At 34.7% G+C, this 24,484-nt stretch overlaps 1 protein-coding gene across 7 annotated transcripts in view; it reads left to right on the top strand.

The window, feature by feature from the left end:
- TTC7B (tetratricopeptide repeat domain 7B) overlaps positions 1-24,484 on the top strand; it is a 120,477-nt gene that overhangs the window by 62,518 nt on the left and 33,475 nt on the right. For 4 of the 7 annotated variants that reach the window (XM_079309266.1, XM_079309264.1, XM_079309267.1 and 1 more), the window contains 4 exons: positions 13,504-13,620; positions 17,715-17,812; positions 21,179-21,343; positions 23,003-23,053. In XM_079309266.1, coding sequence (XP_079165392.1) covers positions 13,504-13,620; positions 17,715-17,812; positions 21,179-21,343; positions 23,003-23,053 — 431 coding nt within the window. The remainder of the gene's footprint in view (positions 1-13,503; positions 13,621-17,714; positions 17,813-21,178; positions 21,344-23,002; positions 23,054-24,484) is intronic. The other 3 variants (XM_079309268.1, XM_079309265.1, XM_079309269.1) reach the window with 3 other exon arrangements.

Genomic DNA, 24,484 nt, shown 5'->3' with positions numbered 1-24,484 from the left:
ATTAAATAAGTGAACAGGAAAGAAACATGCTTGCTAAATGTTCTCTTGTTTAAGAAAGATACTGTTCTTTCTGCTTATTTTTCATGTTAAGTACATCTTAACATATATTTGGATTTTGTACTTTTGTAAGGGGTTTTGTTTTGTTGGGGTTTTTTGTTTTTTGTTCATTTTGTTTTGGTGGTTTTTGTGGTTTTTTTTTTATTTTTTGTTTTGTTTTGGGTTTCTTTGTGTTTTTTCTTTTTTCTGTTGGTTGGTTGGTTTTTTTAAAATTCATTTTCTTATGAAAATCTAATAAAATTCTTTATAGGGCAATATCTCAGGGACAGCTTCCATTAACTTCCAGTCTTGCACTTTCATGTTTACCAGCTGCCACTAAGGTTGCAATCCATAATTTACACATATTCTACATGCTTATTTGGACAATTTTTAGAATTGCCTCATTCTTAATTTTTAAATGACTGACCTATATCATAAATTGTTTTTATATCAGCCTACCAAATAAACATGATTTCTTTAAGTATTATTCATTTGAAAATAGTAACTATAGTGGTTTGCCTTCCTGTTCCTTGACATTTCATGTCTTCATTTGACTGTCTCTATAAGGTACTGTTGCCTTTTTCCTCACAAATCTGACCACGACTTCTGTTGATATCACCTCTGGTCAGAGCTTCTGTGGCTTGCAGCCAGTTCTGTGGACTGGCTTTTGTTGCCCTTTGCTGTATCTCACTTCCTGGTTTATCTACACACCTATGACTTGTTTCGATTCTTATCACATGTTTCACAATTTCAGAACTATATATCTGTTTCCCTTTTAAATCTGTGTCTCCTTTCCTCAGGACAGAGGGATTTGTCAGTAAGTGAAGGTTTGAGAGGCAATTGAAACATCAGCTTCTAATTGTGTACCCTATTATTGTTAAAGACAAATCTGTTCAAAGGACTTTGACTGTCATCTTCTGTCCATTCTCATTTCATCTTCTGCCACTTAGTGGCAATATAAATAACATAGCTGCAAGTGCTATGTGTCTCAGAGTTATAATAGTTCAGAAGTTTTTCAGAAACTGTAGTTTCAGAACTCCCTATTGTTGTAACTGAACTCTCTATTATATTAATCCCTGTTTTAATGAGAGAACAAGGGTTCATTCAGTAAAATGTTTTAAAATACTCTTGTGAGCATTCAAAAGGTATTTATGGGCTTTTCAAATGTGCTTCGTGGCTTTTCCAGAGTAGTTTATACTGTAACTTTGGTTAAACATGTTGTCTGAATTGTTCCTTACAGTACTGATCTTTGCATTAATGTTTGTACATATATTAATAATACAGGTCATAATAGTGGTTCTAAATTGTTGGTCCTGTTGTATAATACAGACTCTGTGTACTGTGTATAGTGTACTGGTACAAATCAGGGAATTTCAGAGATATATCTTGGCAGTAGGAATCACCATCAGATGCAGCAACAACTGCTGAAGAATCCAAGGTGAAAGAGTTAAATGTATCTGTAGAAAGTCTTTCAAGTCTCATTTTTAGTACTGTCAATTTTCCAGAGAAGTTGAAAATATGATTGAGATTTCTTGTTTGCTCTCTGCAATTGATACTGACAGCCAGACAGGCACATCTGGTCAATAATATAAATTTGGATTGATTCTATCATATAACTGGGTTATTTTTGCAAGGATTTATCAGCTTTTGAAAACTCTATGTGGTGCTCTTGAGGTGGTTGACAATGTGTACGTGCATATGTATAAAGTACAAAGCACAGCTGCTCAGTATATTGCTGAATCCATGTTCTTATTTTGCAACTTCTATAAACAAGATAATCTCATGGTATTTCCTAATAGATTGGAAACAGATCCTCTTGTGTTCCTCTACAGCTTGCTAATTTTTAGATGCACTGAAACATTTCATTATTCACCTGTGGTACTTTATTGGATTTTGTAAACACTTCAGATGTCTTAATGCTTTGTCTTTCACTTATGTCTGCAGTCTAGTAAGCTAAATGCTACAAGAGTTCTCTTGGTATTCTCTGTGTTTCTGTCAGAATCCTTTACTCCAGCCTTATGCAAGTTGATACTGTGATGGTTTTGCAGAGTAATAAATCTCTATACTTGGAAATATTAAAGCATAGTGCTTTTGATTTATGTTATTCCTTATTTCTTTAATTTCTCTATATGCTGTAATTGCATTGCTGTACTGAGTGCTATTCTTACTCTCTTCGCAGCTGTATGTTCTTTTTGTTTTGCATTTCTTTAAAAAGAATCTACATTTTCACAAGTTTAATACTGCATCTTTGTATAATGCCAGACGTTGCAAGGAACTCAGAGGATACACCATGAATCATGCAGAGAAGTGGCTACTTTTCATTACTCTTCTGTTGTAATCAATTAGTAAATATGTTGTCTGTCAATTTTTGACATTTGAAAGCTTGGGGCATTCCTGGAGTTTGCGTTCAATATTTGAAGTGTATAGCAAGCATACCTTTGGATCTGCAATTAATATTAGCCTTCCTGCAGTAGAAAGCTAGAGAGTTGGCCATTCAGATCATGATTTTGCTCTGGGCATCTTAGGTCAATAAGTAGAAAGAAATTCCTCAGAGCCAAAGAATTCAGTCCCATCATTATCTAAAGGAATGGAAGGAATGAGCAAACCCCCATGGCTGTTAGCAGCAAGGTATAGCTTTTTCTTTGAATAGAGTTGATTGTTCCTCCTGTATTCATTATATTGGCAGCATAAATGTACAGTTTGCTCTGAGATCTGAATAGGTATTGGGAAAACTGTTGGCAAAAATCTGAGAAATATGTGAAAGTGAATTTTTTTTCAAAGATAATAAAAAGAAAGTTATTTGCTGAATATTTATAGCACTATTTTTTTAAACTTTTTGTTAAACTGCTTAAATTGTTAGATTGTAGCTACTCTACTTATAAAAAAATCAGCTGTGTGAATACAATCAATCTCCTTTTAAGTGCTGGTTTATCTTTGAAGCCTCCTGCAATCTGAGCATTCTTTAATCTAGGCACAAAAAGATCTCTAGACAAAAGACTACTGAACAGGTTAAGATTCTGAAAAGATCATGAACTGTACTCAGTATCAATACTGAGGTGGGTTGGAATAAGGTGCCAGCACTAATAAACCTGAATAGGTAATCCCAATCAGGTGCTGCTGTGTTTGAATTCATTGAAAGTTAAGGGTTTTCTCCTTTCATTAAAGAGCTTATCCCAGTAGTAGAAAGGTGAAGTTCAGTTCTTCTCCAGCTTGGCAGGATTTTAACCCACAAATGATGCAACTCAGAGTCTTAACCATCAAACTATGTGGGAAGCTGAGTGAGATGATCCCTTTCTCCTCCTGAAATAGAAGCAAAGATGTGCTGCCCTGAATGTGAGACTAGGCAGGAAGGAGCCACAATATATTGCTAAAGTACTTAGCCATGAGTGGGGCTTCAGGTCTGAGTTGCTTGGGTTTTCCTTGAATTTTATTTCTATTAATCCAGTGATTTCCCACTCTGAATGTGTAAGCAGTCCCAGAGATGTGCATTACAATCTGAGAGTGTCTTCAGGGTGATGCTAGATAGTGGTGGTTGTATTGCATTTGTTCATACCAGCCTTGTGTTTCTTGTATGATATATATAATACATGTGCAATTACCTGAGCAGCTTTGTTTACAATATTCCCTGGTTTTTAATTTTCTTGTTACAAGGAATTTATATCTTAGTGGTGTATGGAATGATATGAAATCTTGAAACAACACTTCTGTCTGTTTTTAATTCATAATTAGTCAAAAGTAGATTCTCAGTCAAGGGAGATACAGTCAAGTTTCTTAGTGAAGTACTTAAGGTATTATTTTCTTAATCTTAACTGTTTGGAGTTCCCTTATTATTTCAAATGCTGGGGCACTTAATGACGAATATAATGCCTACAATTAGTATAATCAGGCAAAATAAATAGTAAATTGCTAATTTTGTACTGAAAATTGGAACTGAAATGGATAGCAGCTGACAAGCTTTTAAAGTAGTAGAAGTAGGGAACAGCAGATGGGTTATTTGAGGAGTGCAAGCATGTTATTTTAATGTTAAGTACACTCAAAAAGGAAAGGCATATGGTAACAGGTTTGAAGACAGTTTGAAGACTTAGTTCACAGATTAAACATTTACATTTCTTGAAGTGTGATGGAATTTTTTTTTTCTTCCAAGAATATTTCACAGAAGCATCAGGCCAATATGTCATTTCTCTGAAAACCATTAAATCTTTTCCTTCCTGACTCTCAAGGCCTCTTTTGAGCTACATTAGATTTCCCAGAATCACAGGGCCTTTTAACATTCCTCTCAGTTCAGTGAGTGACAAACTTGTTTCCTTCTTGGAGATGTCCAGGTGGGCATAAAAAGACAACTGGTTGGTACAGGCACTGTAGGATTATAGATATACACTAGTGTTTTGTGGGATAGGAAGATATTTATCAACTGAAGGAAAAAGACTACCCTATTCTGCTTTCCCAAGGTCAGTTGTAGTTGCACTGCAATGTGTGTTGCTGGTAAAACTTACTTGAGCTTTTGTGGAGTTTTTTCCTTGATAGAAGAGCACTAGGAATTATTTGAGGAAAGGATGATAATATAAGATTGGACAAGAAGAATTGATGTGTTGTGCTTGCCATAATCATATCTTTCAGGTTTGTGTATGCATTCTTGTCAATATTTGACAACATGAATTTTCAAATCGATTCCATTTTGATTGTGTTTATATTGGGAGTTAAATGAATTAGTTCTCAGGAATTATTTTTCTCTAAGTCACGAGACACAGTATCATGTGCTTGTGTTTTTTCTTTTTATTCTTCTACCCCATTCCCCCATCTCTCTTCCCCTTTGGTTGTTGTTATATGCTTTTACTGAATGGTCCATTAAAAAGCATTGTTGATCAGTAGATATTGCTTTATATAACAAATTGGTCATTGGCCTCAGGGTCTTACCTCTGAATTATGTTTTCTAGGCTGTAGATTCTTTGAAACTTGATTGAAAGAGTCCCAGTTTGGGTCATGAACTGGCTGCTGCAGGGAATTCAAGGCAGGGAAACAAAAAGTTTTCAAGTATAACTAATTTGTTCTGGCTTTAGTCAGAAGCTATCTTCATTATAGTTTAGAGATCTACATTTTCTTAAGGACATTGAGTTCATAATATGGAATACGGTATACACAGACTGCACCAAAAATCACAGGTCTGACTGTTTTGAGAGCAAATATATGGGGAATAATAGGGTGCAAGGAAGGCTATCCAATGAATACCAGATATACCTATTAATGATTTCCACAAAATTGTTTTATTTTTGGGGCTTGAGAGCTGGTTTTATTGCTTCTTTTGCTTTATTGAGAGTCATGCTTCAAATAGCAATCTGAATAGCCTTTTTTTAGTTCATCTGTGTTTCTGTGTGTATATGGGCTTCCCAGTACTTGGGATCTGTGTGGTTAATGCTGAAGGTTTGGTGATTGATTGAGAAACAGTTTAGGGCATTTGTTTTTTATTAAGTTAAATGCTTTTCTGAAATTATTACAAAAACTTTGGTTGCTTGCCCTCCTGTTGCCAGTGTTGGGCATTTAGTGATTTCAAGGTACCTACAAATGATGGTTTTTCATGTTTTATAATGAACTCTTTATATTTATGTCTTTCCTGAGTACAGAACTGTCCTTGAATACTCAAAATGGAGTAGACTGACTGTGCAGCAATTCACTTTGCAATTGCAGCAGACACCTCTTTAAGTTTCTTTATGTACTTTGATTATTATGGTTGCATCTAAGATCACTGAATGTGTAAATACATCCTTTATAAAACGATATGTCTTTCATAGTCTGTCCAGTTTCATGTTGTCATTCTGCCTGTAGGTTAAATTTTTTTAATTGTGTCATTTTATATTTTGGTGATGAACCAGGTATTTGGGAGTTGGGTAATGTGAAGTTAGCTGTAAGCTTTCTAGAGCAAGTGTGAAAGAGACAATTGTCAAAATTGGATGCTTGAATTAGTAGTTTGAAGCTGGGGTGATCAAATCTTAAACCCCCTGCCTGTCTATATGTTAGAAGTTCCTAAATTCACTTTACTTTTTATATTAATATACGTTTAACTGAAGTATACCTTCTAGAGAATTTCAGTCTTGATAAGAACACATGAGAACTTGGAGAAACCATTGTAGCATGTGATAGCTTGTTTCAGTATTGGAATTGCGCTATTCTGGAGTTGCATTTTTGTTTTTAATCTGAAACCCTTACTGGTTTCTTTCCAGCCATTGATTTTTCTATCATGGTTTGCTAAGCCCTCTGCAATCCTGGTGGCTTCATTCTCTTGATGGTAGCTTCTGTAATAAGGCCACATCCTAATGTCCTTTCTGATAAGAATGTGGTACTTGCTGTCAGTAAGGGCATGTTCTCCAGCCTTTCAGTTATTCCTTGCACTGTAGCCAGTTTTCATCACATATGAGCCAGAACTGCACAAAATATTTCAATAACACTAATGACATCATTAAACAGACAAGTACCTGCATCACATCTCTTGGAAAGGATTGTGTTAATTATTTTGAGCATAATTGTTTCACTGGGGACTTTTATTCAACTACCTGTTTGCTGGCATTCTTATTTGCCTCTTGGTTAGTTATTTTTATGATGTGTTCCCACATACAGATTGTAAAGGCTGTGTTTGTTCCAATAGCCATATATTTCATTTTTAAAAAGAAATTTGGCCTGACACCTTTTAAGCTGTGCTGCTGCACAGTTTCTAAGTGAAGTTTCCCACTGTGTTTTATAAGGATCTTTTCACTAGGGGGATATATTACATGTAAATTAGAGTCCTGTTGGATTCAATTGAAATTCTGAAGTCAAGGATTTTAAGGCAGTCAGCCCTACCTTCTTCTAAAAGAAGCTGTCAACTTGCAGACAGTAAAATATTGTTAAAATCTGGATTGTGAATGAGATAAACACTGGCAACTTCAGGATTTTCTTCTAATATTAGCTTTTTTCTTCTAAACTATTTATTTATGAATAAGTACAAGATTTTTAGAAGAGTGCTTACAGTACATACTAACATAGAGAAAACTGACCATGCCAAGGTTTGGCTTCCTGCCTACTTCCTCACTTCTTATGTTTCCTGTCCATCATCAGAAGTTTTCCTATGTACGTAATTGTTGAGTGCAAGGAGCCACTTCCTAACACTTTATCTGGAAAGGTCAATAAGTTTAGATTCTTGCAAATAATCAATTTTGAATGATATTTGTTCCATCTTAATTTTGTGCATTCTGTGTAATGCTTTCCCACTTCAGTTATTCTGTGGGGTCTCATAGTTAACCTGATTTAATTTGCACAAGCAGTTGACACTATCACAGTTTGTTACAGAAATGACAGCAAACTGTATGAAGTATGCATGTGAATGTAAGCTCTACATCACCACATTTATTTTTCCCCTTAAATTCAGATCATCTGAAATGAGTCCACATTGTCTGTTAAAAAAGAGTTTATTTTCAGAGTCCAATATCTTTATTGTTACATTCTACATATTCCTTTTTGTGATTTTTTTTTTTTTTTTAGTGCAGAATTATTGTCAAAAGCATCACAAGTTAATCTAAGATTTTGCAAGTCTTATGATTAGACTTGGTGAGGGGTTTTTTGGGGGTGGGTGTGTTGTTTTGTGGGGGTTGGTTTTTTAATATAGTGCTTGGTTTTAAAACCAGAACAACTTATTTTGAATTTTTCTGGTATTTGAGGATTTGAAGTTGTGGGATATATCAAATAAGCATTTAAAATTGAAAAATGAAATATTATATAACTTCACACAGAACTGGTATTTGTCACCTTTTTTTATGCTCTCAAAATTAACAGGCTATATATCAGAATAGATTATATATAAAGTTTATTATTCTATTAAGCTATTGTAGAAAATTATATGGTTTTCTGGAAGATCAGGCTGTTGTCTGATACTTTGTGTGGCTTATTTGCTGCTTGTACTTATGCTGTATTTATGGGACTCCCAGTATATTAATTATTTCCTAACATTTTTAATAATTGATTGTCATGTAAAAAATACTGTTAGCTGAAGTTACTCTTAGCAAAGTCTTAAATTATTTTAAAAGGTTCTCTTAAAACTTAGTAAGTTTACCCCAAGTACTTTAAACATAAATCAAAGTAGTAGCATTTTTATTCCCAGATTCTAAGCAAGCAGATTTGATGCATCCTTTTAAATTTTGTTTTCCCAGGGTGGTTCTTAGCTTTCTCAGCAAGGCTTTTTGGTGCTTTACACTATAATTTTCAATGCACATACTTTTAAATGTTTTATATGTAGCTCTTCCTTATTTTCTTCAAGCCCTGAACAATATAGATTATTTGTATAATAAGAGATTAATAATGAAGTTGCTTCCAACACTAACTGAATATAGAGCATTCTGATCAGTTTTGGTCAGGACCCTTCAGAAGAAGTCTAGTGGAACTATGAGTTTCCTGTAGGATGTTGCTTAGTCTGAGGGACTTTAGGGAGATTCCTAATTACTGCTGCATGGAGTGGCAGTGCTGTAGCAGACAGGTCTGAGGGAAGTGTGTCATGTAGCTAGATTTGAAGAAAGGATCACAGGATGTAAGGCAGGTCTCAGTGTATGAAATACAGATATCCAGCTATGGCTGATCCAAGCCACTGTGCTCGCACAGTGCACAGTGGAAATTGCTGACTTGCTCCCAATAGCAAAACAGCTGGTTTTAAAGTGATGCTTGAGGTGAGCAATACCTGTTCACTGTAAGAACTAAGAGTTCTCAGTATTAGTAGTGTTTCTTGTCACATAGCAGAGCTCAGGCTTCCATGCTTCAAATTTTTGCTTCATACAACAGGTTAGAAATACCTTCAATATCTTAAGCCAGTATTATCTCCTGACATTATAAGAGAGTTGCTATGGAAAAAAATTGGTGGTTGAAGCATCTTAAAAAAGTGAAACAGGCTGAATGAGAATTAGAATAACAATTGTATTTTGCAGATTCCTAAATTCTTTGCTACAAATTACAGTGGCTGGTAGAGAAAGCTTCAGATCGTGGATTAATAGATTAGTTTGCACTGATTAGGAAATAAAGCAGGAGAAGAACCTTGGATGGCACAAGGGCCCATTATTATACTTGTCCTATCTGTAATACTTCTCATAAATTTATCAGTTGTATTTTAAGAAGTTAGAGTATTGACTCCACCTCTTCTGTGATCTATCCAAAACAAACTGTGAAAAAGCAATCTTTTTTACTACCTAATTATAATTAGGAGACCTAATTCACACTCTTAGTGTTTTAATAGTAGAAATACTCTTGTTTTTGGGGAAACAATTTCCTCTAGATAAATTGTTCTTTCCCTTCCTGCTGCTTGTCTCATCTGTATTTATAGAAAGAATTTGTACCTCTTCTTGGCTTTTTTTTTTTTTTTTTTTTTTTTGTAGACTGACTAAATTAAGTATTTTTTTGTACTCTGTAGTTTCCAATCAATGGATCACCCTTAGAGCCTTTCTCTACAGCAGCTCCAATGTGAAATTCCTGAAATGTGGGGGTTTTTTAGCTTTTACAGTGAGAATTACATATAGCATTCCAGATGTGGTCTCACTGGGATAATGTACTGTGTCTTTCTCCTCTTCCAGTGAGTAGTCCCTGAATTGCATCTGGCCTCTTCACAGTCTTACCTTGATGAGCCCAGCTGTTAGGCAGGTCTGGTTTGGAATAATGGTTACACAGATTGTTTGATACAATTTTTTTATTAAACTTGAACAATGACCCTTTTATTCATTAATGGTGTTATCTAATGCTCCTTCCCTCCTGACAAAAACATTGGCAGTATAGATGCTGTTCCCCAGTCATTCCACAAGTGATATTTTCTTTCAAGTTTTTACTTTAGAAAGGACAATCCTATGTGTCACTGTTTCCATAATTCTGAGAAATTGATTGTTTTTGACTGCCTTAACTTTAGTCATTCTTAAAGTATTCCTATTCTCCATTTGTCATAGTCTCCATATCTCAGACAACATAGGTATAGATTATGGTGAAGGTCAGGGGTTCATTCTTGAATATTCTTGCTTTTCATCCCTCTTTGGTAAACACATTTTCTCTTCTTTCCTACTTTGATACAAAAAAGCCTTAAAATCTATAATTTTAGTGTATAATAATCTGTTCAGATGTAGTTTAGCTTTGCTTTTTACTAATGTACATATGATGCAGCTTTTTGTGTTATTCTTTTGTCCCCTGCCTGTCCCCTGCTGTTCTTGATAGGATCTCTGCACATTTTTTGATGTCTTACTTGCCCAGTCTAATCAATGTTTGGCTTGTCCCACGTTGAGTTTTACCCATTCAACTTGAGTCACAGATTATTAAATGTTTGAGCATTCTTGTGTTAAACACCAGGCTTCTGCTGCAACTTGGCTGTCTTTGCTAACATTCTCTATCAAGTTATTTGTCACTCACATTCAAAGACCTAGTTATAAACCTGTTTTTGGAATCTTTCATTCTTTATTTAAATAAAAATCCAGTAATAGATGGATTAGGTTATGAGCAGCTGTTTTATAATGTCCTCATTAGTTAGTGAGAACAGTCTCAAATAATGGAGTCATTTGCTGCTTCAGTAGCTATTTCATAAATTTATCAGCTATTAGCTCCAAGAATAACTAAGTCTTTCCACCTAAGAGTTTAATTTGTTCTTCATTTTGTGCCTGGGTGATTAGTCTCCTAAAATGATACAATTTATTTTTAGCAATGTTAAAGATCTGCATCCATAGAAAACACTGATGCTGAAACAAATGCCCTGTTAGTCTGTCTTTGAAAGAACCAGTGTTCCCTCCTCCTCTTCCCCAAAGGATTTGACCCAAACAGATTTCTGTTCTTACCTTGTATTTATTCCACATCTCTGACATACATTGTTCTACTCTTAATTTCTTTTTTGAATATTGTCTTTTCCTCAGTACTTCTATTCCTAATAGAATGCTGTTCTACCATGTTAAGGTTACTCTGGCACCATGTGCCAGTAATTTAAACTTCTGACTGTCAAACAGACACAAACAAATAATTAATTATGTTTATAAAATATACAGCTTAATTTTCATCATTTTATTACTTGGTAGTTTTTATCTATTATTCATAATTTTAGTAGTGTATCAAAACTTCTTGTAAGGTTTAAAATTCTCAGTGTCTGTATTGCAAGCTGCACTCCAGAAGAGTTGTTTTCTCAGATGCTTGAAGTTGACCTTTCAGAAAATCTTTTTTCAGATAACCTACCTCTTGGTTTCAAAAACCTTCCTGGTAATACTTGTCCTTGAGCTGCTTATACCTCCTGCCATTTTTCAAGGAAACTTGATAAAATAAAGTTAATATGAGAGACCTATTTGTCACATGGTTTTCCTCCTTTCTGTTGCCTCCTTCCTCTTCTCTTTGTCTCCCATTTATCAGGTATGTGTAGTTGGCAGGTTTTCATTTATTATTAACATCACATTTCAGTTCTCTGAGGTGTCTTAGTTCTTTTAAGACTTATAGCCCAAATATTTCTTAGAACCAGGGAAACTGCTCTATGTAGCTTTATAAATGCAACCTTTTCTACTCATAAGATTATTTTTGCTTTAGTGTGAATAATCCCACACCAGTGTACTTCATTTATTAGATATAATTTACTAGCCTTTCTTTATTAGAATTGTGAATATTTTTCCATCATGTATCTTGTTTTGGAAAATGTGTGAACACCCAGTCCTGTTGGCTGCCATAATGCACAAGAAGCAGGAATGATGTTGCAACATGTACTAAGTGCATCCAAAAGCACCAAACTGATGTGTTGCTTTCATTCTTACATTCTTCTTCTGCTGTCTTGACTTTGAATCCTACACTTTTCTTGCACTGACTCCAGTTATATTGTACATGTGGTTTTAAGTAATTTCTTAATAACCAAATCCCCTCCCTTTCTTTTCCCTGCTCCATTTTTCCTTTTAAATTTTGCTTGCTGAATCTTAGCATTTTTCTGACCCTGTGCCTTCCCTCTCCTACAAAATCCCTAAAACTCTTAAATGTTTGAATACTGTTAATGGAAATTCAATCTATCTGTAAACTGTACATAATAAGGTATATCCTATGATTATTGACTCTAGAATGACTTGCAAATTCAGTGCTTCAGAATTGATTATGTTCTGTAACTTATGTAAAATGCTTTATGATCACAAATTTTAAGACATTGAACTTCTAAGGACTCTTCAAATATATTATCTTACATACAGAGAAGCAGAAAAGGGATTGTATGAGATAGATTCCTGTGATTTTGGTTTCAAGTTTTGATGCCTATGTCTTGCTTTTTGGGTGAGGCCTGTGTTAAGGGTAGACTAGATGAGGGGAGTTTGAAGGAAGGAGGATGTTATTTGTCATATTTCCTTCTCTCTTCAGTAAGATTATGAACAGACCTGGATATGTTTTTCTTGCAGTGATAGTCACTATTACATGAGTATCTAGAGAGGACATCTCTGTCAAATGAAATACAACTTTAAATTATCCATATAGTTCCCTGTATACTCAAACCCAATTTACTGATAGGAAGAAAGCTAAACTAGTATAACTGCTCTGCATTACAAAGTGATTACTCTGCTCTACATTCTGACAAGATATCAAGTGAGACTTCATATGACCTTATGTACCTGCCAGGTGCACAGTTTCTTAAACTAATGCAGCAAACTGCCTTTTGTTTCTTCCTCAGTCCCAGGATGCACACGTTGTACACTTAAGGTTGTGTGATTCATTTTTAGATTTACATGCTGTGTAGTTTCTGCTGAGGGTGTTCAGTGCAATGCTGAAAATTTAACTACTGTCACTTGATGTGATTTCTTATTCTTGAGAAAACTCTGCACTTTTCAGTTACTATTAGCAGCCTCCAAGTTTGTCTTTGGGATAAGAACTTCTGAGCTTTCACACATACCCCCCCTTTACAGCCTTCTCAGTCTTCCCACGCAAACCATATGAGCAATCATATAAATTTTTCACTTAGTATGATGGAGGTTGCAGTGGAATAAAATGCCAAGGTGCACCTGGGTTTTAAAAAAGGAAGTAGGCTAATAGTTTTATATGCATGCTCTCCTCCTTTGTGCTCTTTAATCTGTGATTTTACCAAAAAATTACTTTTAAATTAGTATTTTTCTAGTGTATTATCTGTTCCTAGGTGCTGTGATTCCTATAAATGTACTTACCAATGGACTAACTCCTTTATTGTCACATTGTATTTATATTCTTTAAATTTCTGTGGAATACTGTGGTGTGCTAATTTCAATAAGCTACATTGTCTTATAACTTTTTTTTTTTTTTTAATTCTATTAACTGTTGCTTCTGTGCAGTTGGAAAAGACATCTTGTAAAAAGTCCTGTTACTTTAATGGCATTAGGTATTTATTTGAATTACATAATTAAACTTAAATTATTACTGTATTTGAAGTTATGTTTTCTCCAGTTTGGTGTGATGCTGTCTTTAAAAATGTTTTTCTTGAATCTCTTTTAACTTCTCTTTCCTTTTCACTAGATTACTGTTTACAAAAGTGAAATTAGAGTCCTTGTGCAGAGGCCCAGATGAAGCACTCCTTACCTGTAAACACATGCTCCAGATTTGGAAATCCTGCTACAACCTAACTAACCCAAGGTAAGATGCTGTGGAGTGCTGGGCTGCTCACTACCTTGCTCAATAGCTTTTCAGGGCAACATTATGTCAGCAGTCCTGCACTTGTTTTGGTATTTCATGTAAACAAACTAATCCTCTGGAAATCTGGAGACTGATGTTCAAAGACACCAGTTGATGGTCATGGGGAACTAGCCAGGATTCTATGGAGTAAGGAATGCCAAAGCTACTAAATTTTGCAATGATAAAGACTGGTTACACAGATTGGGTGACTCAAATGACTTACCTGGCTCTCAGTGTACTGGTATGGTCTTGTTTTGTTTCCTGATCAGGGTTTAAATCTTTTATGTTGGCTAGTGGAGAGGTTGCTGTAGTAGGAATTTAGTTCAAGGGCTTTCACTAAATAATATGAAAGAGGACAAGACATTTATTAGAGCCATAGAAGCATCAGGGATCACATGGATAGAAATTATGTACTTGCATAGTCAGCATGGCTGTTTTTTTAAGGGGAGGTTTTGCTTATGAACCTATTTAGGTTCTTCAAAGGCATTAACAAACATATACATTTGTTATAGTCATTTGGGTTTCCAAAATGCTTTTGTGAAGGTCCTTTGCCATATATATTTAGATAAGCTGTGAAACAAATGAGAAGACTACTTAGCAGAAATCTATGCTGCTAGTATTCAACATGTTTATCAAATACCTGGAGAAGGAGACTAGCAGAATTTCCTGCTCTCTGGTTGTGTGAAGCATTGGCAGCTTCTGGAAAAGGGATGATACAGCAGAAGAGCTTTGTGCCAAGTGGCATCAGATACCTGTGTAGCAGTATGGTGGGCATTCAATTTTTGCTATACTTTGATTCCAGCCACATAAACCCATGCATCTCTAAGAAGATTGAAAGAGTTGACCTAATGACAGGAGAGGGAGAACTGCTTCTCTGCTTAGGCAGCTAGTGAGCATTCAGAGCAGCAAAGTTTGGAGGTTGTGGCAGGAAAAGCCTGGGGGGCACCTGAGTCAGTCACAGCATATTGAGAGACCCTGGAACTGCATTGTGGAGCAGGAAGCATCACTCAGGTTACAGAAACCAAGTGTGTTGGCAACCAGAATGGTTTAAACTGAATCTTTTCAATTCAAAGTCACTGAATGAGGAGTAGGGGTCAGGGAGAAAATTTCTCTTCTAACACAGTGGGTGGTGTTTTATTTTAGTTAGCTGGTTGTGTGTGTGGGCAGGCAGGGTTAAGAGTTCAGTATCAGAATGCTGCATTTTGCAGAATAGCTACAGTTTCTGTGCAAGCCTAATTTCAGACTGGCTTTGCATGTACTCCAACACAACTTTTCACCTTCTGTCTCTGCTGTTATATCCTTTACAAGTATCAGGGCTCTAATCATAACTTGTCATTACTAAGTTGTTGTTTTTGTGCTAAGAGCTGCTGTGCCATGTTAAACACACATTAATGCCTCCTTCAGACATCAGCAAGGACTGTGAGAAGTTACTCTTGGCTGTGTCAGCTTCAAACAGCAGTGGTTGATAACTCTCCTTGGCACCATTCTCCTTCAAGAGCATCTAAGTGGAAAAATTAGGGAGGACTACTTTTCATCTGATTTTTTTTTTAGTACTGGTTTTTTAAATCTTGACATCTAAGTCTTTTATTGAAGTTGTGGTGGTGCATTAAGATCAAATCCAGAATGAAATACACAGGAACTGTGGCTAAGTGTCATGAGGGAAGGATGCAGGTTTCCCAAATCACATTCAGAGCTACATCAAGCAATGAATAAGGAGTTAGAGTCTTTCTTAGGCTGGTCTGTGTGAAATATAAGGACTGAGAGCTATATATTGTATCATGGTAGTCCAGATCCATCCAACTCTTATCCAGGAATACCTGTTATCACTGAGACCTGAAATGTGACTGGAAGTTCTATTCACCCAGCTGCACTCCTCTTGTACCAAAGAATGATGATGTAACATTTTGTGAAAACTTTAATTTTTAAGCCTTTGTAGTTATAACATGCTTCATTTTGTTGCAAAGCACCATTTGAAAATTATGTCTCCCACTAGAAATATTTGAAGCTTTTTAAAAATTATTTCTTTACTCCAGTAATAAAAGGTCTTTTAATGATTTTAAACTTTTTTATAATGTTATTTTTCAAAAATTTAAATATCTTTTATACTAAAATATATTTTTCTATTATGATTTAGACTGAAAATTAATTTGGTGTATTTTTTTCACAATAAGATAAGAATTTACTTTTTTGATGAGCTGTGGTTTATATTAAATATTTCTTCTGCAATTAATCAGATTTTGTGGGAACGTGGGTTCAGTGTCCTCAATAATATTTTAATAATAAAAATAAATCACAAATACCCAGTGATAACTTAGGGCCAAATGCAGTACTGTGAATTACCTTTGTTCAGCCAATATGGAACTTTTGTCTTGACGTACAAACTTTTTTCTCATGAGATGGTTAATATGAATTTTAAAATTATTTTGTGGTGCAAGGCTTGGAAGGTTTAAATGTTTGCCTACTGCTTAAAATGCATTAGAAAATAGTTGAATTCTTTTCTACTTCATGGTTTGCAATTGGAAAAGGAACAAACCACAGTGCCAGTGCTGTGCTTAGAAGATACTGAGGGTAGGTCCGGCTCTACTTGTCAGTAACATTTGGCATGTGGTTGCATGTGGATTGAGGAAGTGATTACCACAGAAAATTTACACCAAGTGATGTAACAAGTATGGCTGATGGTGCATAGCCCAGAAAGTTCCCTTCTGTTTCCTATGGATTTCTAGATTGGTGTAGTTTTATAAGGAAATAATGCAGTAATGTCAGGGTAATGCAAAATTTTAATTCTACCGTTTTAGTAACAGCTCTAAAAAGAGGAAATGTTGTTTTGCTGACTTTTGCAACTATTAAGAACTGTTGGGAGACTTTTTGCCCTTTGTTCAATCTAAATTCAGAAGGAGGCAGTTGTAAAAATAAGGCAAATGGAGAGATGAGCTGAATTCCAGGCTTCTAGTTTAGATTAAAGTTTCTCAGGCTTTGCTTAAAAGTGGAATTTTCCTACAGTTATTCTCTTCAGGGAGAATCAGACAAAAGATTGCACTCTCCTAAGTTGGGCTAACACTTCAACTGTTTTAAAGCTTAATTACTTTTAAGTTTGTGGAGTGGTTTTCTTTTTTAATGAGGTTTTAAAGAAAATATTTATTGGTAATGAATAGTACTAGACTTAACAATCCTAAAAATGAAATCACTGTATTAACCATAAAATGTTAAAGAAGGAATGCCCATATGTGCTTCCTTACACTTTGCTGACAAGGTGTCTCAATGCTTGCCTCATCTTAGGAGAAAAACCACTTAGTTCTTCAGTCCCTGTTCTTCTGCAGAATCTTTAATATTAGTGCAAGGAGCGCATTAGTTTTCCAACAAGCATTTAAGAAGCAGCCTGAGGGGCAGATACTGATTTACTGCTGAAGTAGAAGTTAAGTGCATTTGCCCACAGGTGCAATTAGTAAAAATCACTGCTACTGCTTAGGCTCCTGAGATGCTAGAAGTGTTCAAAATGTTTCTGCTATGCTGTTAGAATCAAATTGAACATTAGGCAGTTAATATGTATATGTGCATATATTTAAAAAAAAAAAAAAAAAAAGCAAAACACAAAACCAATATAGCCGTTTATAATATCTTTAACTAAAATTAGCTGTCCTGGCTTTAGTGTTTCTAAAGAGTCTGGAGAAAGTGTGGATTTTCAAATTTACACTTGCCTTCTCAGCTTTCTGTGAAACCTGCACCCGATATCATATAAATATTCAAGGTACAATAGATTCTTTCTGTAGAGGTGTTAGTTATGAATTGAATTAAAGGCCACTATTCCCTTTTTGGTTGTATTAATTATGAAAACAGGATTGCTGAAGTAAATAAGGATTTAATTTTGTTCAGCTTAATTCTGTTTTAATGCAACTCGCTTAATGCACTGTGAGTGGTTAGTGGTGCTTGGTACTAAATTTGGTCATAGCAGTAATTTTTATAGCAAGAACCTTTGTGGGAGTAGGGCAGCATGGAACTTGTGTATCAGTATATAATTTTGTATTTTAATAGCTTACAATTTCTGTACTTCATTACAGTGATTCTGGACGTGGGAGCAGCTTGTTAGACAGAGCTATTGCTGATAGACGACAGCTTAATACAATTACTTTACCAGATTTCAGTGATCCTGAAACAGGTAAGAATTGCATGTGAACAACAAAACAGGTTAAATGATCTGGCCATAGCTAGATTTTGAATTAGTTGTTTTTTTTGATTTTGCAAAATGATGTTATATTTTCATTGTTGTCATGTAAATAGAAATAGAGATTGTGATATAAGATTTCTTTTTCTTCTTTTTAATTTATGAAGTACTTGCTGACCATGTTCTCTGTAAATTTAAATATTTATCATATGGATCTTGATGAGTTTAGTGGTATTTCCTTATGCAAGGGCTAAAAATTAGTGTGCTGAATTAGCCTACTTGCCAAAGTTCTGTGCTTTTTCGTTTGTTTGGTTGCACATTTTTGTTTAAAAATAAATTTTAAAAATTCAGAGAAATTTTAAACTCAAAAAAATAGAAGACTTTAGTTTTAGTTAATTAAAATCTCAAATATATGTTAAAATATAATTACATGAGTGGCTAGGCTTACTGTGGACATACTTTGATGTTAAGCAAAATTTATTTGTTGTAAATCATACATACTGTGACATTTTTATATACATGTAAAAAATTGTGGTGCACAGGTATGCTGCATAAAAGCTAAAATTGTTACATGTCAGTAAATACTGACAATATATAATTTGCCTGTGTTAATATATTCAGTTATCCCAATGCAAACTAATATACCTTAAAAGCTATGCAATCTAAAGGACATGAGCTATGCATTCTGCAGACATTGTAGAAGGCATTAAAATGATGCTGCTAATTAAAAAAACTTTTACTGTATCTTACTTGTGTTCTAAGTATTGAGAGTTTTCTTTTTTCTGGGTTTTAAAATGACAGAATGTTTTTTCCTGGGACTTTTCGAGGGTGTATTTCTGCTCAATCACTGTTTGACACAAACAGCTTATGGGAAAATTTGCCAGCCTATGAATTTGAGTACACTTGACCCATAAATTAAGACACATTGAAGTGTGTACTATATGTCTAATATCAGAATATTGCAGTAGAGAAAAATCTAATTTAGCTATTTAACTTCTGTGTATCGAATTCACTCAATTTTGAATTTAAAGTAGTGTTCTATGCTTGCTATAGTGCAAGCAGCTTTGATTGCAAAGATCAGGTCACTTGATTTCAAAGAATAACAATATGATATGGCATAATTAACATGGAATCTTCTGTCTTTTTGTATTTCTATAATTAAAAGGGATAAGATAGCATTATATCATGCTGTAGTGATCATTCTATATTCTAGTCTAGCTGATTGTTTCATTTTTAAGAACATAACTACTTTTTATAGGTTTCCTATGCCTATGGATAGACATGGCTATAGATAAAATTTTACGCCTTCAAAAAAGTTCTTGTTGGGGATGGGTGTTGTGAAAGGTTTTTTGTGGTTAGTGATGGTTTTTTGTTTGTTTCTTTTCCAGTGGGTTCATACAGCTCTTGATTTACAGCTTCAGGGTGTCCTATTTTATATCTGCCATACTTGAGAGCACAGTGAATGGTGCACTTTAAAGACTGCATATTCCTCAATGCTTTTAAGTAGTGATGAACCCTCATTCAAAACAGTGAGCTTTTCAAGAAGCTTGCCCCAGATTCAAATCCTGCAGCCAATATCCTGATCCAAATAGAATCTCTGCATACATTCTGATTTTTCTAGCAGGTCCAAATTGTATTTTTTTCTGAATCTCAGCTATATTGACAGAATTTATTGTCAAGGAGAACAAGATGGAAAATTAAAAATATGGGATCCATTTTTGATTATTTATCCTGTAAAAGGTAATTGTGGAGGATCAGTGGGTAGATGTCCCTTATGTTTTCTTTTTTTTTAATTGGGAGTTGGAGTTGATTTTGTTTGTTGATGGGGGTTTTTTAATTGTTAATTGATAATTTTAGCAGAAGAAACCTTGTTGCAATACCTCTACTCAGTTTCTGGCAAGGAGTAGAACTTTGTTATCTACTGAATTTATGTAATTGTGTATATAAAAAAGCTCCACATTCACTATTTGTCCAGAATTCTTCATCAGAATATTATGTAAACATTTTGCAGGATTTAAAAGATTATGGTACTACAAGAATGAAAGCAGTCAAGCTTATCATAGTGTTTGAGAAAGCTTAAGCAGACTGTTAATGAAATATTATTCACAACAGGTAGATGATAGAAACAATAGATGGTCAAGATGCCTGACCTTTGTAGGGCTGAAAGGGCTCACCTGAAATCCACAGTGTTTAGAAATGCAGAAGAAATTTGGCAAATAAGTAAACAAATTTTAAAATTCAAGAAAGTTTTGAAAATGCCAAAAAGCTGAAAATCCTCTCAGGATAGAAAGTTGATCCCCTCCTCTTTAAACTACCTCATGTAATGCTACTTTGTGAATACATTTTTGTGTCTGGATACATGTGAACATTTGGAAACCTTCCCCTTCATAACTTTACTTGCCATCTATGATAATGATCCACTTTGCCTGTCTAGTCTGAATTCAGTCATCTGGGTACCAAGAAATGAGAGCTAAATTTCAATTTGAAGTTTATGTAAAATCCTTAAAAAAAATCAGGTGCAATGGGTGTAATTCTTCTTCTTTTTAAATGTATCCATTAAGCAGAAGCTGACCTTTAAAAAAAAAAAAAAGGTTGAAAACTTGCTTTAGGTGGAGCTGTTACCAATCCTACAATAATTAAGTGATTCAAATTTAAATTTGTGTAACCTTTAAAGTATCAAATGAGTGTATTGAGGATTTCTTACAAGGCAAGACTGTTGATACTAATGTCCTGATCAATAAGTATGTCAAATTTACTTTAAGGTTGTCTCTGTTTCAGTTGCCTTGACATGACTGACATGCAGTCATATTTGTATATATTGATGAAGGAAATAAATGTAGAGGGGGGAAAAAATAAGCTTTAATGAATCAGTGAATCTCACAGGGAGATGGATACATTTCATATCCAAAGACAGACAAAAATATGCAAATCTCTACAGACTCATTGACTATTTGCTTAAGAAAAATTGTGATCAATCTTTTTTAAAACTTTTCTGTTCAGTTTGGTTGCTGTCCACTAAGTTTTTCATAGGAAGAAACAATATGACCTGAAACAATATGATTTTGGCCTTTATTTTCCCTTAAATATATTTTCTTAATTTACACATTGGAACATTGGGAAAAAAATTATTTGCTTTTTAAATCTAATTTAGTGTGATAGGAGAGCAGATAAAGGGGTATTTTTTTTGTTGCTTTCAGAAGTGATATTTATTTTATGTAGGAGCCATTTTGATCTTACTGAATAGTGAAACAAATGCTTTGCATTTTGGGCATCCATGAGTCCATTAAACCCTGTTGGATCTTTTTTCTCTCCTGTCCCCCCCCCACACCCCCTTACCATTCTCTTTGTTTCGCTTTTTAGCCTCTGATACTTCCTCATCTTCTCTCTCAAGAACAGAGTCTCCTCTCCAACTGTTTGTATCTTCTCATCTTCCTCATCCTCATCCTAAACCAGATACCTTTGTCTGGCCCCATGCAGCCTCTCCATACTGTGACCAAGTTCCTGAGCCCTGTTCACCTACTCACTGTAAATTGGCTTTCTATTCCTGATGAGCGTGTTTGTGCTGTATTTTTCTGATAATCTTCATAGCTGATAAACCATGGTTGAGTAGATTATGTTTCAACAGTGTCAGTGAAATCTGGCCTTTCAGCTGCTTTTCATTAAACACTGCAAGGATTTGAAGAGTTTCATCAGAGAAGACTGTTTTATTCATCCCAAAAGATGTAAAGCTACAGACATATTTAATACTCTGTTCTCATGAGTGTTACAGAGAATTATAGGTGTTCAGTGAAGGCTGCTTTGATGCATTTACTGATGTAAATTATTTCCAGTGCTGGCATCTTTTGCCTAACAAGGCTATCCCTGCCCCAGAATATCCTTTTATCTGGACAGTTTTTAATAACTTAATTTCAGAAAGCCTTTAACTTACTACATTGAAAACATTTCCTGAAAATTCACATGAAGGAAACCATTGCCTGCATATCAGTGTGTATCATGATGGAGCTAGGGCATATTGAAATGGTTTGGAGGAGGCATAAGAGCAGTGAAAATCAGCATTCTGCTGCTTCTAGAGCCTTTCTGTTAACTGAAATGATGCTACTTTAAATCAGCTGTAAAATCAGTCTCCATGCTGTTTGAATGCAAAATGTGCACTGATGCTGTCAGAGTAGTTCAGGTAACAGGATAAAATCAAAAAAGTTTTTCAGACATTTCCTTTTAACTCTTTTTAATTTCTCTTTAATTGTCCTTCACTTGCACTTTATATATAGCACTGGTTTTGTCACTGAATTTACTATAATCTTAATAAATTAATTTTGACACCTAGTCTTTAGACTGATTTCATGTTAAACATATTTATTCCAAGCAAAACTTAGAAAATAAATCCATGTGTATTAGTGAAATTCACCTGTTAAATAGCTGACATAAGACCAGGGTATTGAAAACACTAGCTCATATGTAACTGGAAGTGTCAGAAAACCTGTGTCCAACCAGGTGATGAAGTCTGACTTTATTGAAGTGTTTGAATAGGGTGTCACAGAATTGAACTTCTTCAGACCTATTCTGTGAACATCCCAGTTAACATTAAACTACTTGTTCTTTGCAAAGCTGTAATTCAGTAAGAACCTACTCAAGAATGGAGGCAAACTGAAAGAATGATGAAGCCAAAGCACAGATTCCATTATGGGAAGCCCAAGTTTTCCATTTCCAAGCTACTGTATCCTCAGGGAAAGGAGCTTCTACCATGTGCATGGGAAGAAGCAGAACCATAAAAGAATAAAAAAGATATTGGAGTCCTTTGTATGGTGTCAATAATTAATGAAAGTTAAAGCTGTTTGAGTAAGGAGCAGTTTCCCTAGATGCCTGTAGTATGTTAATATAATTTCAGGGGCTGAAAAATCTCATATTCTGTATCTTTCTCAATTCAATTTTTTTTCTAGTGGAAGAAGCCAAGGACATTTTGTGTTATTGACTTGACTTCCAATGTCTGTGGAACAGGAATGTGATTTTAGAGGTGTAGCATCTTATTTAATTTTTTTATCTTTTGAAATCCAGTACACCTGATTTACAGTTTGAAGGTTATCAGAAATCCTTTGGCTTTCTTAGAATTTTTGGCTTTTATATATCTCTATAACATTCTTTTTCTTCTTACTTCGGATTTTAATTTGTGGTTTGATCTGTCCAAAGGCAATCCATCAGATGCTTACTTTCATGGGGTTTACTCCCTTTTTTCAGTTTGTAAGTAGTATTCACTATGCAGTTCTGTTAATTCCTGAAGGACTAAAATCACCTTTCCTTTCCCACAAGAAGCTTGATAGTATGTAAAGCAAGGCTGATGCTCTTTGCCCATTCAGTCACCCTAAGGGCTGTAATCTTACGAGACCTGAATGCACTCAACTAACACTTGCATTTAATAATTAAAGAGGCAGTATTCATTTCTAGAGGACTGCAAATAAAGATATATTAGGCAGGTCTTGTGTAACACACTGGCCATCTGCCAGTACACTGTATTATACCACTGCTGTTCCTAAGGATGTACCCTGATCCAGAGTAAAATATTGCAACTACTGGCATGACTCATAATTAGCTATTGCTTTCTTTTGTGGTACAAGTTTTGCTTGTAAAATAAATGAAGAATACACTTTGAAATAATGAAATTATGAAAGCAAGCTAAATAAGAAAGAATGAAGAACATATATCAATAAAAAGAAATACTTTTTTAATCTGGGCATTAAATAATATTCTATTTCTCTAACCAGTTACCTTATAAGGCTCATAGAATTTAATTGTATTTTTTTCCCATTGATTACCTTTCTATAGATTTTTTGGGGGCAGTGCAGGAGATCAATTTGGTGAAGGAAAGAAAAGTAAGAAGATACATAAGCCAACACATTTGACAGTGACTAAGCACAGAAAATCTTTGAAAAAGAGCTAAGAGGATGCTTCATGAATGATGCTATCCTTACCTGACTACTATCATCTCCATGCACAGCTTTGTAGTAAAAGATAAGATAGCTTGGTAATTTGTGATTGTGAAAGGTTATCTCAGACTCTTAATGAAATTTAAATGAGAAAAATTGTGAATTTTGGCTAAATCTGCCAATCTGCCAATCTGTTTTATCAGATGCATCACTTCAGGGACATATTAGTCCTGCAGAAGGTGCTGCCTCTTTGTATTATGTAATTGCTTTTCTAAGAGTTTTCTGTGTGTGAAACCACTAATGTTCTTACTTCCAGCTCTTTGTGTGCATGTAAAGTTGAGTCATGGAGGTTTTCCTCTTCTCCTGCATGACCATTGCAGTTAAAGCATTTTTTTCTTTATGTAAATATTGAAATGTTTAAAATGGGATAACATTCTCTTTTATGGTATAAAAAGAAATCCTGTCATAGTGGTTTTGTGAGTTGATATGACCATGTTCCATGAAGGGTGACAGTCCATTCTATTACTCATTTGCAGAAGGGAATTCAATGTACATAGCAAAGTGATTTTGTTTTTCTCCAAGATGTCATACCATCTAGGTCCTGATAAACTAATATGTGGAGTCTATGTCCATTACACTGCATTGTGAAGTATTTATGTGGAAATGACCAAGGAAAAAACTGAAGAAGACATAACACACTCTTTTACATAGGGTGTATGATATTTATAAATGGTATTAATGGATGAGT

Source organism: Erithacus rubecula, assembly GCF_903797595.1.
Source record: "Erithacus rubecula genome assembly, chromosome: 6".
NCBI classification, from domain to species: Eukaryota; Metazoa; Chordata; class Aves; order Passeriformes; family Muscicapidae; genus Erithacus; species Erithacus rubecula.
The sequence above is the reverse complement of the archived record's forward strand: the minus strand, read 5'-3'. Positions and strand labels throughout refer to the sequence as shown.